A 14523-nucleotide genomic window follows, 5' to 3' on the forward strand; every position below is an offset into this window, starting at 1 on the left:
TTTTCCTTTTCCTTTCCTTCCTCAGCGAGTGCGGTGCTCGGGGGAGAAAGTCAAACGGAAAGATCCGCGCCTCGGGAAGGAAAAACAAGCGATGTCTGTTTCTTTGTTTTCCACGCGGGGCGAGATCATCTCATCTTGTGCGACTGATTACTGAGCCAGGGAAAAAGTATTGCGATAAGAAACGATATCGTTGTTACGATCGTCGAAGCGCTTGAAACCCGATTGAGATCATATGAGAATAATTGACCGAGCGGAAGCCTCTTGCGGCAATCTTTTCGTTCCCGCAACTGAGTTCCCGTTTTAATCTCTGTTCTTCCCAGCCGAAATAGAAAATTCAGCTGGGAGTTCGGTAACGGGGTTGTTCTTTCCGCGCGGTCGCTCTCGCGAGACTCCCGAGGTTTCAACACTGTGCTAAGAAAGAAAAAAAAAAGGATAATAATATTGTTACATTTTTGGTTTCGAGACTGAATTTTTTCCGTAACAGAGTCTTACACTTGTGAGACTTCCCTATGTGATATATGTGATAGCGATGCGTCGAGACAATAAAAGGAACCGAATCGGTCGCGCCGATCCGACGATTAATCGGTCGCGAATCTCGCTGATAACACCTCGATGCGAAGTATCGCACTTATTTCGCACTTATGTCGATAAGTTCGCGTGTTTACGAGGATACATGCATAAGCAGATCTCACGAGAGAGATCAATTCCGCCAATGAGATTTTTTCGCTATTATAATATGTCAATATATAGTCTCATTTACAAAATTACCAAAAAAAGAAAAAATATATATATAATAAGCTAACTTTTCTATTTCTTAATTTAACGATTTCTTCCCCTCATTAGAACGCCACAATTTAATCGCCACAAGTCTCGCTTGTTAAATCGATTCTAAGTCCGCGGAGTGAAACATATCCGCTGCGATATTTTATCGCGAGGCTACGATTGGCAATTAAATAGATCGTTCTCGCGATACTCGGCAAAGCGAGAACCGCAAACGGTATTATTGAAAATTCAACTCGCTAAAGAATGCTCGTTAAGTGCTACCGTATGGGTACGCTCAAGGCGTGTGTGTGTGTGTGTGTATGTGTGTGCGTGTATGTGTGTCTGTATACGTCTGAAAACGTGTTGATAATTATGGGGCCACAATCGTTTCGTCTTTTGAACACGTGTGTTCTTATCAGTGGTCATTTTTCTCACGAGCGAACGATAACGGTCTCGCGAAGCGCAATTTCTGCTCGATGCGGTCTCACGACCTTCGACGACTCGTCATCCGCATTTTTGCGAGAAATCGCGATGTGAATCTGCTATTAAGGCTCTGCGGGCTTCTTATGAGTTTTGCAAAAACGAGAATTAATCCTCGAGCGGTTGCGCTTCGAAGAGGAACACGCGCAGCGTTAATTACGCGTACCGTATTTTCGTCGGAACGTGCCTACGCGAGTTTTTGAAATAACCGTTGTCCTTCATTGGTTAGCTCATAATTCGTCTCATAATAACGTAGCGTTAACTCATGCGATCACGTGAGTGATCGGTCGAATCGCGAATTTCGCGAGTGGTAGAACGGAATACCGAATATGCGCGTTTACTCGAGGATCGATCTTGTTTGCACAACATGTCTTTTCGTAAAATTCTTAATTTTTTCATAGAATTGTCCTCTCCGAGGGTTATATATGAATCGCGATGCGTAGGCGCCATTATTGATTGATTTCTTGTTTGAATATTGTAAGACACAAATCGAGATCGTTCGCCATACTGTGTATCTTTGTTACAGCTTAATCGTAATGTTTCTTTCGACAGATACAATTGTACAGTGTGCTTACGTGCTTGTCGCAATTATTTCGCCTGGAGAAGTTAATTACTACCCGCCGAAGTGTCGTGGATCGCGTCTTCTTCCGTTATTCTTGCTGCAGATAGCTAAAGCGCATATGGCGACATCTTACGTCTCTCTGCGGAAAAAGTCATAATTGGTGCGTCGAATTGCTACTTGTTGCGACATCTCGCGTTTTTTTTCGTAAAAACAAAATACAAACGCGGTAATTGCAAATTAAAGTATTATGATGTTAACATCATACTGTGTTAATTATTCTATTTTCGTTCTTAAAAAATATTTCTCGATAGGTTTTGCAACAGATATAGTAAATATATGATATTATTGATATATATATATATATATATATATATATATATATATATATATACGATATTCCACCCTTAGGAAAAATTACTTTAAGATGTTCAAATTAACTTAAAGTTACTTATAGTTAACTATAAATTACTTACAGTTAACTATAGGTAATTTTAAGTTAATTTGAAAATTTAAAGTAATTTTTCCTAAGGCCACGCACGTAAAATCAAAATTATTGAATTAAGCAGAAATTTTTGATTATCATATAAAAAAACGTCAATTCAACAAACATGATAGTTTTAGACAAAACACATTTCAAACATAACTTCATGTTAATGATTCGAAATTATATAATTTATATATTTTTAATTTGCATAAATCCTTGCGTCAATTTTTTCAAAAAACTTAATAGAAACTTACTTAATAGAAACTTAAACATTTCTTCGCTCATAATGAGATCCATATGATATAACAAACGCATGTCGCATTTTTTCAGCTGATTCCCGGTGACACAGACGCGTCAAAATTTTTCTCATCTTTTTCATCACGCACGACTTTAAAATACTCATCGAAATTTCTTCTGTAACAATATGATCTTATTAACAAAACCTGAAATCAGAGTTCTAGACAAAAATAAATTACACATATCACGAAGACCGGGATGCACCGCTTGGTTAATCCTCAGCCGTAAGAGACTGCTTAATACTTACTTAACATTATTGACGAGTTAACCAATATAGAATAATTATCAATAATTATTCAAATATTGATACACATATATAATCTCTTTTGGTTGTTTTAAAAGTTAAACGCTTTAAAAGTTTAAGTCTCGGAAAAATTTTAAATTTAAGAATATGAAAATCTTATCTCCGACATATATCTTATCACGTGTATTCTTCTAGTGTCGGCGTTAACTTTCATCGTGATATTTAGCCGTCTGACGAGCAACCTGTATTTTTTAATTATCATGCTCCTGGGCGTAGTTATGTTTGGGCTGGACAGTTTCGGAGAATGGGAGGACTTGATACTATACAAGCAGGAAAACAAAGCAATTGTCGAGAGAGCAACTTGGAGCGACAAATTATGCTCCGGGTGTTCCAATGAATTCACTTCGATGAAACTCACTGATATTCGGCATGTCGGGGTCTCCAGCGAGATAGGCCTCTTTATTCTCCATAAAAACGGAAGAATCATTACTCTCAGCATGAAAGGCCTGACGAGGGAGGAGATACAAAGTCTCCGGAAGGAGATCAATCATTTCTTGAACATGAGTAGACTCAACTACCTCGATCATTCTTTAATCGACCCTTCTAATCGGCTGCTGCTCACTTCTGATTCTGAGGATACGAAACCGCAAAAGTTATCAAGAACGTGTCCACCTACGTCCAATGATTTAACCGTTTCAGATAATGTTCTGAGCAGCGGCAAGACGTGTTGTTACCGAATACAACAAAATCTGAGCTTCCCGACTTTGTTACGCGGCATACAACTGAACAATTATCAGTCGATGAACCTGAGAAGAGGTCCTTACACGGAGAATTCGATGCGTCATGATTGCGTCGAGTATACGAGAAATACTTGTGCTGTTCCCTCATTTTGTAACTTGTCGAGGCTTAACTATGAACGTGATTAATTAAATATTGTATGTATTTGTGGTCTTCTCATTAATACCTGTGATTGTAATCAACGCTTGTAATTGGATTTGATTGCGCGCTAGAAATAAATTTGTATAACAAAGTCTTATCCGTTTTGGTTTGCCTTGTGACAAATAATTTTTAAATATAATTGCTAATATTTAATAATTAAATAATGTAACATTCCTTACGTAATATTCCTATTATGAGACTTAAAGTTCGTGCTTCATTGCACGCTACTTATAATTTAAATAGTATATATTACATTTTAAATAATTTTAAAATTAATTGAGCTACGCGGATCTATCGATTTCTATCAGACACAGCTTTATGTAAAGTGTGGAATTTAATTACTGAACGAGTTGTTTGCAGGCACTTTGAATATCAGGATATTGATACTGAAAACCCAACTCTTTCACACGCTTTGGTTCAACTTTCTGCCCTTCCAACATGATCTAAAATGAAGAAGAGTCAAGTTATTACATTGTCGTTTTAATAAATCATTAATAATCATTAGGTCGTTAAATATATATTACTAACTTTCGCTCGTTCTTCACTAAACAATATTCGCAAAACAAAATCCGGAAGAGGTATGATCGCAGGTCTCCATATCGCCGATGCGAATGCTTTTGTGAATTCTGCATTTGTAACAAGCTATTTTCAGGAAGTAACATGGATATTAATAATAATGCCAAATTAATAATAATAACATTAGAATAGAATATAATATCATTCGTATTACTTGAGGTGCAACTCCATTTAATATGCCTTGCACATTGTTGTTTTTAAGCGCAAATATAAACATGTTAACTAAATCTGTGATATGTATCCAGGGCATGTATTGATTCCCAGCACCTATCGGTCCACCTAGGCCAAGGTAGAATGGCAAGTATATCTGCTTTATCATACCACCGCTTCTTCCCAACACAACTCCAGATCTTATCGTGACTTGTCTAATATTACTCTCTTTTGGTAATTGTGCAGCACTTTCCCAATCATGAGAGAGTTCTGAAAATAACAGATAGTCGGTATAAAAGTATAAATATACATATTGTAGGAACAAAAACTAAAATTTTATACTTGATAGGAAATCATATGGCTCGCACTTGTTGTCTTCTGTATACACATTGCCATTTGGTTTATAATAAGCAACTCCAGATATAGTCAAGAAGACTGTAGCTTTAGTATTCTGTATGGCATCGGCTAGAGTCTTTGTTGTTTTCACTCTGCTGTTTTTGACGTTTTGTTTGAAACCTGATGACCATCTCTGAGTAGGATCAAGTATGTTTTGTCCAGCAAGATTGATGACAGCTGATGTATTTTCTGGTAGACCACAGCGTTCTAAATCATTCTATAGATTTCAGATACAATCCAATTTTTGTTGTTGTTTAGCTAACAAAACTCTCAGCAGATAAATTTGTTATTCATCACAACTTACCCATGACATTCTATGTGGTCCTGGCATTCGAGAGATACATGTGCAAGAGATACCCTTGAGAGAAAGGGATTTTATCAGCTGTGACCCTATAAAACCTGTGCCACCACCTAAACAACATTATACAATCTTGTTTATAACATAATATTATGCAATTTTGTTTCCTTTAATACTATTTTTCCTAGAGATTAATTCACGAATATGCTTACCTATTATTACATGTTTCAAAGTCATGTTTATGAATCTCCAAACGTTAATTTTATTTCATTTATGTGCTGAATTATCTTCAGGAGGAATTCGTAAAGAGCTTGCTGCTTTCTTCGTTGTTGAGTTGTGCTACTTTAAATACATATATATAATACAAAAGCCATTTAATTCGCCCGTGAGACGAGCATTATTCGACAGATAATAAATATTTATTGTTGAATTGTAATATTTCAAAATAATAAGTCACCTGATTTATTGTCGAACTGAATCGAATAAAAAATTATGTCTAACTTGTCGGTGATTGTACTACGACCTCAATTTGCCGGCAGAAATAGGTAGCAAAGGTTTTTGAACTAAAATTTAATTATCCAAGACTCAAACCTTTTTTAACCCAGATTCGAACCTAACGTAATTCGGGTTTTTTCTGACGTCGATAGATGGTGCTTGATAATTCATTAGCGGTCCAGTTGCTGTTTCAAAATGTAGTTCCGACATTTCTGCTACGAGACACCACTGACTCTTGTGAGAGATCGAGGTCGTAGTGCAATTCAACGATTAGACACAGAGGTACTTTTCATTTTCAATTTTAGTATTTCCAAATAAGTTAAATCTTTTTATTTTAAGTAGCGCAATTCTAAAACAGGTGTTTTAAAACATTTGACATTTTATTTCTGTGTTTCACAACGTAACAGTAATTGGAAGATCTTATTTTCAAACAATACAACTTAATAATAGGTTAGACGATTCTTTTATTTTCCGATAGCGTGTTCGAACAGCAAGTCGGATGGCTTTTTGCCTTTATTTAACAAGAAATAAAATCGGCGTTGATTAGAAAATTTTTTAAACATATAGAAAACAGTTAATTATTTAACAAAAAGAGAAATCGTGCTCGTATGTTCTGAATCGACGTTTTAGTGAGAGCGTGGTAAACAATCATGGCATCACCTTTGGAGAACTTGGAAGCTCAATTGGAGCTTTTTATTGAGAATGTACGACAAATACGTATCATAGTGAGCGATTTCCAGCCTCAAGGGCAAAATGTGTTGAATCAAAAAATGTAAGTATTCGTACAATATGCATACAATCATATATTTGCATTTGAAAACATTATTCTTGCATGTTAACCTAAATATAGATTATTTCTCACCTTAATTAAACAATGCTATGCTAAAGATTGTTCAATACTTGTTTGAAATTCAACCTTAAATGAATAGAATATAATTAAAGAGATTATCATAGCTATAGAAATATTGTGTTTTTAAGTATACAAATTTGTATCAATATAATCTTACATCAATAATAAATATTTCCTAGGCTTGTACTTTAGACTTTTATCAATCTGTTCAATTATTATAAATTGCTGTATTTGTTTTTTAGTCAAGGACTAGTCAGTGGCTTACAGGAAGTTGATAAGTTAAAGTCCCAAGTTCAGGATGTTCACGTACCATTGGAAGTATTTGAGTAAGTAAAACAATGATTTATCTGTGTTGAAATCAATGTTTTGAGTTACATTGCTATTATAAAATACTTTGGTTTCAGTTACATTGACCAAGGAAGGAATCCTCAATTATACACTAAAGACTGCATAGAAAAGGCTTTAACAAAGAATGAACAAGTAAAGGGCAAGATAGATGCTTATAGAAAATTCAAAGCCAACATGCTGGTGGAATTGAATCGAGTTTTCCCGAACGAGTTAGCCAAGTATAGAGCAATTCGCGGAGATGAATAAGACAATGCAGTTTTAAGGACCAGGCAGATAATTTTTCTCATATACTGCCACATGCTACATAACTGCAACACTTCTGTTATGGTATTTTGTAACTCTAGTATAATTATTAAAATTTATATTGCCCATAAATAGTATGTTTTGTTCTTGTATATATTTTGTAAGTGTAAATATGCGATATTTTATATAAATTAAATTTATATATATAAAAGTACAATGATGTGGAAATTTTTGCATTCCCACTCCCTCTTTGCTCGACCATACGTCAGTTGAATCGACACTTGCGCAAATTTCGTCATGCTGCATAGTGTTGAAACATTCTCGTGGCACAATTGCGTGTGACGCAAATCCGAAGTTATATTAAAGAATTCGTGCGTATCAATTGATCCGTATGAAGATGCGATTATCATGAACAGTTTGTGCGGTTTTTGAGGTGATGAAAAATTATTAGTTTATAATCTTCGATTTTGTACCGTGTTCAAATTGTTAATTTGGTTCTTTGGAAAATATATAATATTTTAACTCGAGAAACCACACGAAACAATTTTACGTAGTCGCAAGGTCCGTTAGATTTTTGATAACGGTCTGTTTTTACAAGTATCGAGTAATCGGAGAGATCGTCAATATGTATTCAATAAATATGATATATACTTTTTATCGATCGAAGTCAGATTCTTACCGACGTTAAGCGCGATTCGTGCGACCTTTAATAAAATAGGTGCGCGCGTTATTCTGTGATCAGTTTTTGCGACTGCCACAGCGGAGTGTTGCAAATAATTAAGAGTCGCGTAATTACGATATGATAAGATGCATCGATGATGAACGAAGTTACACGATGACGATACGTTGCGTGCAATGTTTTGTTAACGAGCAACAGCTGAATGGATATTTGATGTTTATTCTCGAGCTATTCTGAGGTATTGTGCGGATACAATGTGGCAATTTATCGAGTCGAACAGGTGTTTGTGACTATATGCGTCTTTCGTGCGTGTATGCGAATGCAAAATTATAAATTTCTAGGGTCGAAAATAAAAAGAAAAAGGGATCATTTGATCAAGTTTTGTACAAGAAATTGGACATCGCGGCAACTTCGATCTCGTTCATTAAATACAAGCATGTGCAACCGAGAAACATTAGTGCTTTCTTAGGAGAGATTATTTTTAAATTCTTTTTTTAATTTTAATCGAATTTTAATTGATATCCTTTCGATAGAACGTTATATCCTATTTTTACGCGTGCGTTCGGGAAATTGGCAAATTCGCTATCAATGCAAACACTAGCGAAACTGTTCGTAGAGCGATGGTGATAGCAAGCTTCACGAATAGCAATAGCATTAGCATCACATTACATTAGCATTACAGCATCATTTCCGTAGTTCAAACAGCATTTCAGTTTTGACATTCAGAAGATTTATTTAAACGCCATTGTTCATCATGTACGTGAATAATAAAACAATAAATAGGATATAATAGGAGTACCGTTTGACAATCATGTTCGGTTCACAGCGTTCTAAATGTTCTAGGTGCCTTACAAACGCTATCGTTATCAAAATGCACTAACTCGGAAGGTATAGCGTCGTTGTAATACGCTAGTGACGTCATGATAGCACATAATAGCGCATAATAGCCATCAATTTCCGTGAACAGTTTGTAGCGCTAAATAATATTGATAACAGAATCTTCTTGAACGCACTTCATGTCGAATTTACAACGTCCAATTCGTCGTTGAATTTGTTTCGCAAGGTTCGGCGGGTCGCGCAGCGATGCTACGCGCGAGATCGCTTGTATAAATTTTCAACAACGTGTTAGACGCCGGCGGTTTCGCCGCCCCACTCGAGTCTTCCCCTACCCATGCAAAGCGGCATGAATACGATCTTCAGGCGAAGGATAAAATCATTCCGTGAACGACAATCGAGCATTCGGCAGAAAGCAGCTCTGGTGATTATTCTAAGCGGCATGCTTACTCTACTGATCGTCGTCCTCGCGCTCCAGTACGGCGCCAATCAGGCCGAGGAGTATGCGTGAGTATCACGAGAAAACTGGGGATTGCTATCGTTCTAATTTCACCCGGCTCAATTTGTCGAACACGCACACACACACACACACACACACACACACGCAATGGCACAGACGAGAGAATGTAAAATCCTTAATCTGCTAGCGCTTGCACCGCGAAGAACCTCGACGATCATTTTCTAACGCTCCGGCGATTGTCTTCTTCAGAAAATAACATCAAACATCCTGTCGCTTGTCTATCTGTGCTCCTAATCACGTAGAAGTGTCTCTCTCTCTCTCTCTCTCTCTCTCTCTCTCTCTCTCTCTCTCTCTCTCTCTCTCTCTCTCTTTCGTAAAAACATCTGTATTCCTATATCGGTAAAAGTCAGGAATGAGAATGGAATTGTCGAATGGAGAATTGTCGAAGGGAAAGTCGATCGGCGCGATTAAACGTAAACAATGGGTGCATTCACGACACTCAACGGTTGAGCAACTGTTGAATAATTCGTCGACGTTATTGGTCTGAATGTAAGGATCTAACAGTAAGGACCAATAGTCTGGTCAGTAATCGCTCACCGAGCGGTTTTCTCCGCTGAACGCACCCAACGATCGTCGCGGCTTAAAGTGGAAATCACTTGCTATTATCGAGATTTCAAAGCACCGGGGTATCATACGCTTGCTGAGCTTGCTGTTGTGCGAGCACCGGGGCTCCGTTACCTCATTGAAATCCCCCCGACCATCGTCGGCTTCGCTGCTGCACGTGTCGCACGGAGAACGCGAGTCGCATATTGTTGAACACGCGTTCAAAGGCGGTCAGTAATAGCGCCGAGCTCCGCTAACGGCAGGCGGGAGCGTTAGTTTTAAATGGAAAGGTAATTCGCCTGGCGCGGTGAAAGCAACAGGTGGATGGTGGATCCATTGAGAACTAGACCGCGTCGGCCGGTTGCGAAGTTCAGCGACACTCGGAAGATCGATCGGTTTTTCATCGTTCCTTGCGCTTTTCAAAGTCGCGCGTCGGCTGGCGCGTTTTTCGCGGCTGTCGATACGACAGCCGCGCTCAATTCGCGGCTCAACGCGTTACGACGAAGTAACGCGACGCGATCGCAGTCTCGCTCGATGGAACAGTAAACTTGACAAACTTTACACGAATAATGAGGAGGAGCTTCGGCTTAGTTTAGATAAGGCTCGCGTTTCGATGCCGATCGACGAAACTGCCAAACGAGCTCGGCGTTCCTTCGGATTCTTCGCAGCTCCCCTTGGCACTACAAGTGCGATGGCGGCCTGTGCAAGAAGCAGTTGATCACGGAAGAGACGAGCAACCCGATCGCTCTCAGCGTCTGCCAGTTGTCATGCGGCCAAGGTGGAGCTCTCTGGCCGAAGCCGACGGGACACTTGTCCCTCGGTAACACCGTGGCTCAGCTGAATGCTGACAACATCATGCTGACCGGCATCTCGCAGCAGACGATGGTGGGAGATCTTCTTCAGAAAAACATAGATCGTCTAAAGCAGAGCTCGAAGAAGCTCGCCGGCCCGGTGACGTTGAAAAGCGGCGGCGTCGGTTTGCTGATCCACGTCGCACCCGAAGGTCTTCCGACCGACGACGTCAAGTTGACCTTGGAGACGGATGAGAGCTACACTCTCCGAGTGGCTCAGGCCAACGGACAGGTAAGCAGCCGGGGCGTCGGGTTAGCGGAGGCTGAAAGTAAAAAAGAGCACGACGTTCGGTCAATTTGTCTTGGGCCTTTTGCTCGCGGCCGAATCGCCGACGACGATGTGTCTTCGCGGGTCGTCCGGTTGTTCGTAGGTAATTTATCTGTTTTCGTGTATTCAAATTACGCGAACGTGGGAAATCAAACCGGCCGCACTGCGCTTTTTATCCGACTAAGAGAAATGAGGTGAACGGGGATGCTAAAAACTAACGTACGTTGAACTTTACGGCTCGACTGTCCGGCCAAGAGCCACCGCGCGTCAGGACGAAACGGAAGAACTGCAGACCGCACCGCTGTGTGACGCGTGTAAGCCGTCATTATACGCCAAGTATCAACGATTCCGCCTTATTTCAAACGCGTCACTATTATTTTCGTAGTTGCCGTTAGTGACATGAATATCCGAAGTCCGCAAACGAGTTTTCTGCTATTCCGCGAGTTCAGGGCGGATATAGCTGCGCATGCATGTGTGTGATACAATGTAACGTGATTCACTGTTAGGTCACGGTTGCCTGTTCGGGCGCGTTAGACTCCGCGACCGCGAGAGCGACCGTGATCCTTTTAATTTGTCAATGACACGCTGTTAAGAGAAATTAAGTTCGTTTAAGTTTGCAGCGGCTCGATCGCGTTGGTCGTACGTCGCACGTTTTCGACTTTCTTCGCCGAATTATTATATTCGCCGAAGAAGACAGTATGTTACTAATTCATGTCCAGGTGGAAGCGCACATCATGGCGAAGACATATTTCGGCGCTCGTCACGCCATGGAGACCCTGAGCCAATTGGTCGTCTTCGACGACCTGCGCAACAAGCTGCAAATCGCCAATGACGTGTACATCGTGGATGGCCCGAAGTATCCTTATCGCGGGATCCTTTTGGACACCAGCCGAAACTACGTGGACAAGGAGACGATCTTGCGGACGATCGAAGGCATGGCCATGTCCAAGCTGAACACCTTCCACTGGCACATCACCGACTCCCACAGCTTCCCCTACGTCAGTAGAACGTGGCCGAAATTCGTGAAGTACGGCAGTTACACACCGACGAAGATCTACACGCCCGAGATGATCAAGGAAATCGTCGACTATGCTTTGGTCCGCGGTGTTAGGGTCCTGCCGGAGTTTGACGCTCCTGCTCACGTCGGCGAGGGTTGGCAATGGGTGAGTGGCATTGCTGTGACATGGAACGAAATAGCGTATTAGTAATGATAGAGATAGCAAGTTTGCTGTATCATTCGTTTATTTTCTTTTATTTCGAAAATTGATAAAATCACGAAATCGATAAGGCAATTATTACCGAACATCCGCAATTATCGGATGTTGAAAACTCATAACGGTATGGAATTGCAGCTTATCTGAGACGTTATGATAAATATCGTTTTGATGAAACTCGATTCTGTTGTGCGATTTCAGTTGAAAAGCGATGTTTATTTCGATGTTCGATTGAAAGTAAAAATGCCGCTTTGATTTTCTTAACAATACGAGAAAATTATACTTATGTAGCGAAGCTACATGGAACGGAAGTACTTGAGCGGGGGGGGAAGTATTTGACGAAAATCGACATCAACGCACAAAAATTGCTGTTTCATTGTTATTTCACGCCTTGTTAGGTAATCGATATTGTGGCGCAATCGGTCCCTCTGGAAGTTAACATCTGTATTTGCATAATCAATTGATCAAGGAACATTGTGTGAACAGCTGTTATACGAGATAAACTTGGGAAATGTACCGTTATAAATTCTGCCAAACACCATCTGTTTGCAACAACAATGTGGAACGAGATGCATATATTAATACAGCGTAAAATCATGAAATACAATAGCAGAAATCAAATATAAATGATAATTGACACTCTGCAAGAACCATCGAAAAGAGATTAAACGATCAAATCGTTTAGAAAATATAATTTGAATTAAGTTAAGATGCTCACCCCAATACCAGTGAAGAAAGATTTTACTAAAACTTGATCAAGAAGGAAAAGACTAAGATTTCCTCTTCCTGATATTTTTTGCCATTGACACATGACGCTACGTATTGATAAACAGGTTGGCGATAATGCGACGGTGTGCTTCAAAGCCGAGCCCTGGAAGGATTATTGCGTGGAGCCACCGTGCGGCCAGCTTAATCCTACCAGCGACAGAATGTACGAGGTCCTAGAGGGTATTTACCATGATATGATGGAGGACTTCGAATATCCGGATATCTTCCACATGGGCGGCGATGAAGTGAACATCAACTGCTGGCGATCCACGAAAATCATCACCGACTGGATGTTGAAGAAGGGATGGGACCTCAGCGAGGGAAGCTTCTACATGTTGTGGGAGTATTTCCAGGAGAAGGCTTTGGAGAAACTAAAAATCGCCAATGGCGGCAAGGACATCCCGGCTATCCTTTGGACTAGTGGGCTCACTAACGAGGAGAATCTTCAGCATTTGGACCCCAAGAAATACATCATTCAGATTTGGACCACTGGTGACGACCAGACCATCGGCAGACTCCTGCAGAATGACTTCAAGATCATTATGTCGAACTACGATGCTCTGTACCTTGATTGCGGGTGAGAAAAATATTAATAGATTAATGAAACGTATCAGTACGGTCAGTATTTCTTCGACTCTTATTTCCAAATATTTTCACTTTTCAATCTGACAAAATTTTTTGATTTAAATAGGTTTTATATTAAAATCTCTACAACTAACACAAGCTACAAGCTTTTTTTTCAGCTTTTGTTTAAGAATCAAATAAATCATAATAATTCATGTAAATATATTTCGTTAACATAAATTCGATCTTTTCCGCGCAAAGCAACAATTATTTTTTTACTTACTCATAGATTCTCAGCCTGGGTGGGTGAAGGTAACAACTGGTGTGCGCCGTACAAGGGATGGCAGAAAATTTACGACAATTCACCGTTAGAAATAGTGAAGAAACAAGGATACGGGCACAAGAAGAACCTTATTCTAGGTAAGTCTATTTTTCAAGCGAAAAGTCAGTTGTTTTCGCTATTTTTTTTTCGGACTGGGCAAACGGAAGTAGATAGATAGTTACTTGGTGATTGCGATACGATCACGTCACGTATTCTTCTCGCAGGTGGAGAGGCGGCATTGTGGACCGAGCAAGCGGACAGCACATCCACCGATTCTAGATTGTGGCCGAGGTCGGCTGCGATGGCTGAAAGATTATGGACCGAACCGGCATACAAATGGTATCATGCTGAACAAAGGATGCTGAGGCAACGCGAGAGATTCGTAGAGAGAGGAATCGACGCGGATAGCCTGGAACCCGAATGGTGCCTGCAAAATCAAGGCTCGTGTTATGCATAAACCTTAAATTAATGCTGTTGTGAAAATTTTACATTCGTCTCATTTGTACAGAAACTCACATTGTTTTTTTACATTTGACGTTATAATAAATACTACCGTTTCTGATGTTTCGATCTCGTCGTTTTGTCTTCATCTTCCTTATATCATTGTTTCGTAGGAATCGAAGTGACTCGCTAAGCTGACTTTCACATTGTTAAGTCGCAATATCTACAAATATCTATAAATTATCGTGCAAATTGAAACATCGGAGAAAATTACATTTTACGAATTAAACTGTTGAGCTAACAGAAATGTCGATTTAAAGACTTCTTGGACTTCTCGGGTGATTCTCATTAGAAAGTCTATATATTCCGTTGGAGAGGAATTAGGATAACATTAT

The 14523-nt window shown here is 39.7% G+C and overlaps 4 protein-coding genes across 7 annotated transcripts; 3 read left to right on the plus strand and 1 right to left on the minus strand.

Annotated features, from left to right (window-relative positions):
* Nucleotides 1-1813: 1813 nt before the first annotated feature.
* Nucleotides 1814-3791, plus strand: LOC105184378 (uncharacterized). Of its 2 annotated transcripts, XM_011143122.3 has the most exons (3): nucleotides 1814-1964; nucleotides 2619-2809; nucleotides 3025-3791. In XM_011143122.3, exons 2-3 carry the CDS (start codon nucleotides 2713-2715, stop codon nucleotides 3753-3755), a joined length of 828 nt encoding a protein of 275 aa, XP_011141424.1. In that variant the 5' UTR covers nucleotides 1814-1964; nucleotides 2619-2712; the 3' UTR covers nucleotides 3756-3791. The 2 variants fall into 2 exon arrangements, with proteins under 2 accessions (XP_011141424.1, XP_025155918.1); XM_025300133.1 differs by lacking the exon at nucleotides 1814-1964 and having other exon boundaries at nucleotides 2518-2809.
* A 182-nt stretch (nucleotides 3792-3973) lies between these two features.
* Nucleotides 3974-5740, minus strand: LOC105184379 (epimerase family protein SDR39U1). 3 transcript variants are annotated; one of them, XM_011143124.3, is made up of 7 exons: nucleotides 5646-5740; nucleotides 5401-5527; nucleotides 5195-5301; nucleotides 4837-5107; nucleotides 4499-4764; nucleotides 4297-4410; nucleotides 3974-4211 (listed from the first exon to the last, which is right to left on the minus strand). In XM_011143124.3, exons 2-7 carry the CDS (start codon nucleotides 5423-5425, stop codon nucleotides 4107-4109), a joined length of 888 nt encoding a protein of 295 aa, XP_011141426.1. In that variant the 5' UTR covers nucleotides 5426-5527; nucleotides 5646-5740; the 3' UTR covers nucleotides 3974-4106. The 3 variants fall into 3 exon arrangements, with proteins under 3 accessions (XP_011141426.1, XP_011141427.1, XP_011141428.1); XM_011143125.3 differs by having other exon boundaries at nucleotides 5401-5530; nucleotides 5646-5723; XM_011143126.3 differs by lacking the exons at nucleotides 5401-5527; nucleotides 5646-5740 and having other exon boundaries at nucleotides 4837-5097; nucleotides 5195-5293.
* Nucleotides 5741-5863: 123 nt separating this feature from the next.
* On the plus strand, nucleotides 5864-7314 carry MED10 (mediator complex subunit 10). Its single transcript, XM_011143120.2, has 4 exons — nucleotides 5864-5965; nucleotides 6314-6455; nucleotides 6776-6859; nucleotides 6938-7314. The coding sequence occupies exons 2-4, from the start codon at nucleotides 6334-6336 to the stop codon at nucleotides 7125-7127; spliced, it is 396 nt and encodes a 131-aa protein (XP_011141422.1). The 5' UTR covers nucleotides 5864-5965; nucleotides 6314-6333; the 3' UTR covers nucleotides 7128-7314.
* A 1623-nt stretch (nucleotides 7315-8937) lies between these two features.
* Nucleotides 8938-14257, plus strand: Hexo1 (beta-hexosaminidase 1). The gene is made up of 6 exons (XM_011143119.2): nucleotides 8938-9144; nucleotides 10369-10783; nucleotides 11539-11982; nucleotides 12867-13378; nucleotides 13655-13785; nucleotides 13912-14257. The coding sequence occupies exons 1-6, from the start codon at nucleotides 8975-8977 to the stop codon at nucleotides 14142-14144; spliced, it is 1905 nt and encodes a 634-aa protein (XP_011141421.1). The 5' UTR covers nucleotides 8938-8974; the 3' UTR covers nucleotides 14145-14257.
* The last annotated feature ends 266 nt before the right edge of the window (nucleotides 14258-14523 follow it).

This window comes from Harpegnathos saltator, unplaced genomic scaffold (assembly GCF_003227715.2).
Source record: "Harpegnathos saltator strain DR-91 unplaced genomic scaffold, Hsal_v8.6 scaffold33, whole genome shotgun sequence".
NCBI lineage: Eukaryota > Metazoa > Arthropoda > Insecta > Hymenoptera > Formicidae > Harpegnathos > Harpegnathos saltator.

What these genes read in the sequence shown, in the direction of transcription:
- LOC105184378 (XM_011143122.3), top strand. Translation starts at nt 2,713, where the DNA reads ATGATCTTATTAACAAAACCTGAAATCAGAGTTCTAGACAAAAATAAA. An exon ending in CGCTTGGTTAATCCTCAGCC is followed by an intron (nt 2,810 to 3,024) that starts GTAAGAGACTGC and finishes GTATTCTTCTAG; the next exon opens with TGTCGGCGTTAACTTTCATC.
- LOC105184379 (XM_011143124.3), bottom strand. Translation starts at nt 5,425, where the DNA reads ATGACTTTGAAACATGTAATAATAG. An exon ending in GCCATATGATTTCCTATCAA is followed by an intron (nt 4,765 to 4,836) that starts GTATAAAATTTT and finishes TGTTATTTTCAG; the next exon opens with AACTCTCTCATGATTGGGAA. An exon ending in TAAATGGAGTTGCACCTCAA is followed by an intron (nt 4,411 to 4,498) that starts GTAATACGAATG and finishes TCCTGAAAATAG; the next exon opens with CTTGTTACAAATGCAGAATT.
- MED10 (XM_011143120.2), top strand. Translation starts at nt 6,334, where the DNA reads ATGGCATCACCTTTGGAGAACTTGGAAGCTCAATTGGAGCTTTTTATT. An exon ending in AATGTGTTGAATCAAAAAAT is followed by an intron (nt 6,456 to 6,775) that starts GTAAGTATTCGT and finishes TTTGTTTTTTAG; the next exon opens with TCAAGGACTAGTCAGTGGCT. An exon ending in GTACCATTGGAAGTATTTGA is followed by an intron (nt 6,860 to 6,937) that starts GTAAGTAAAACA and finishes CTTTGGTTTCAG; the next exon opens with TTACATTGACCAAGGAAGGA.
- Hexo1 (XM_011143119.2), top strand. Translation starts at nt 8,975, where the DNA reads ATGCAAAGCGGCATGAATACGATCTTCAGGCGAAGGATAAAATCATTC. An exon ending in AATCAGGCCGAGGAGTATGC is followed by an intron (nt 9,145 to 10,368) that starts GTGAGTATCACG and finishes GATTCTTCGCAG; the next exon opens with CTCCCCTTGGCACTACAAGT. An exon ending in TGGCTCAGGCCAACGGACAG is followed by an intron (nt 10,784 to 11,538) that starts GTAAGCAGCCGG and finishes ATTCATGTCCAG; the next exon opens with GTGGAAGCGCACATCATGGC.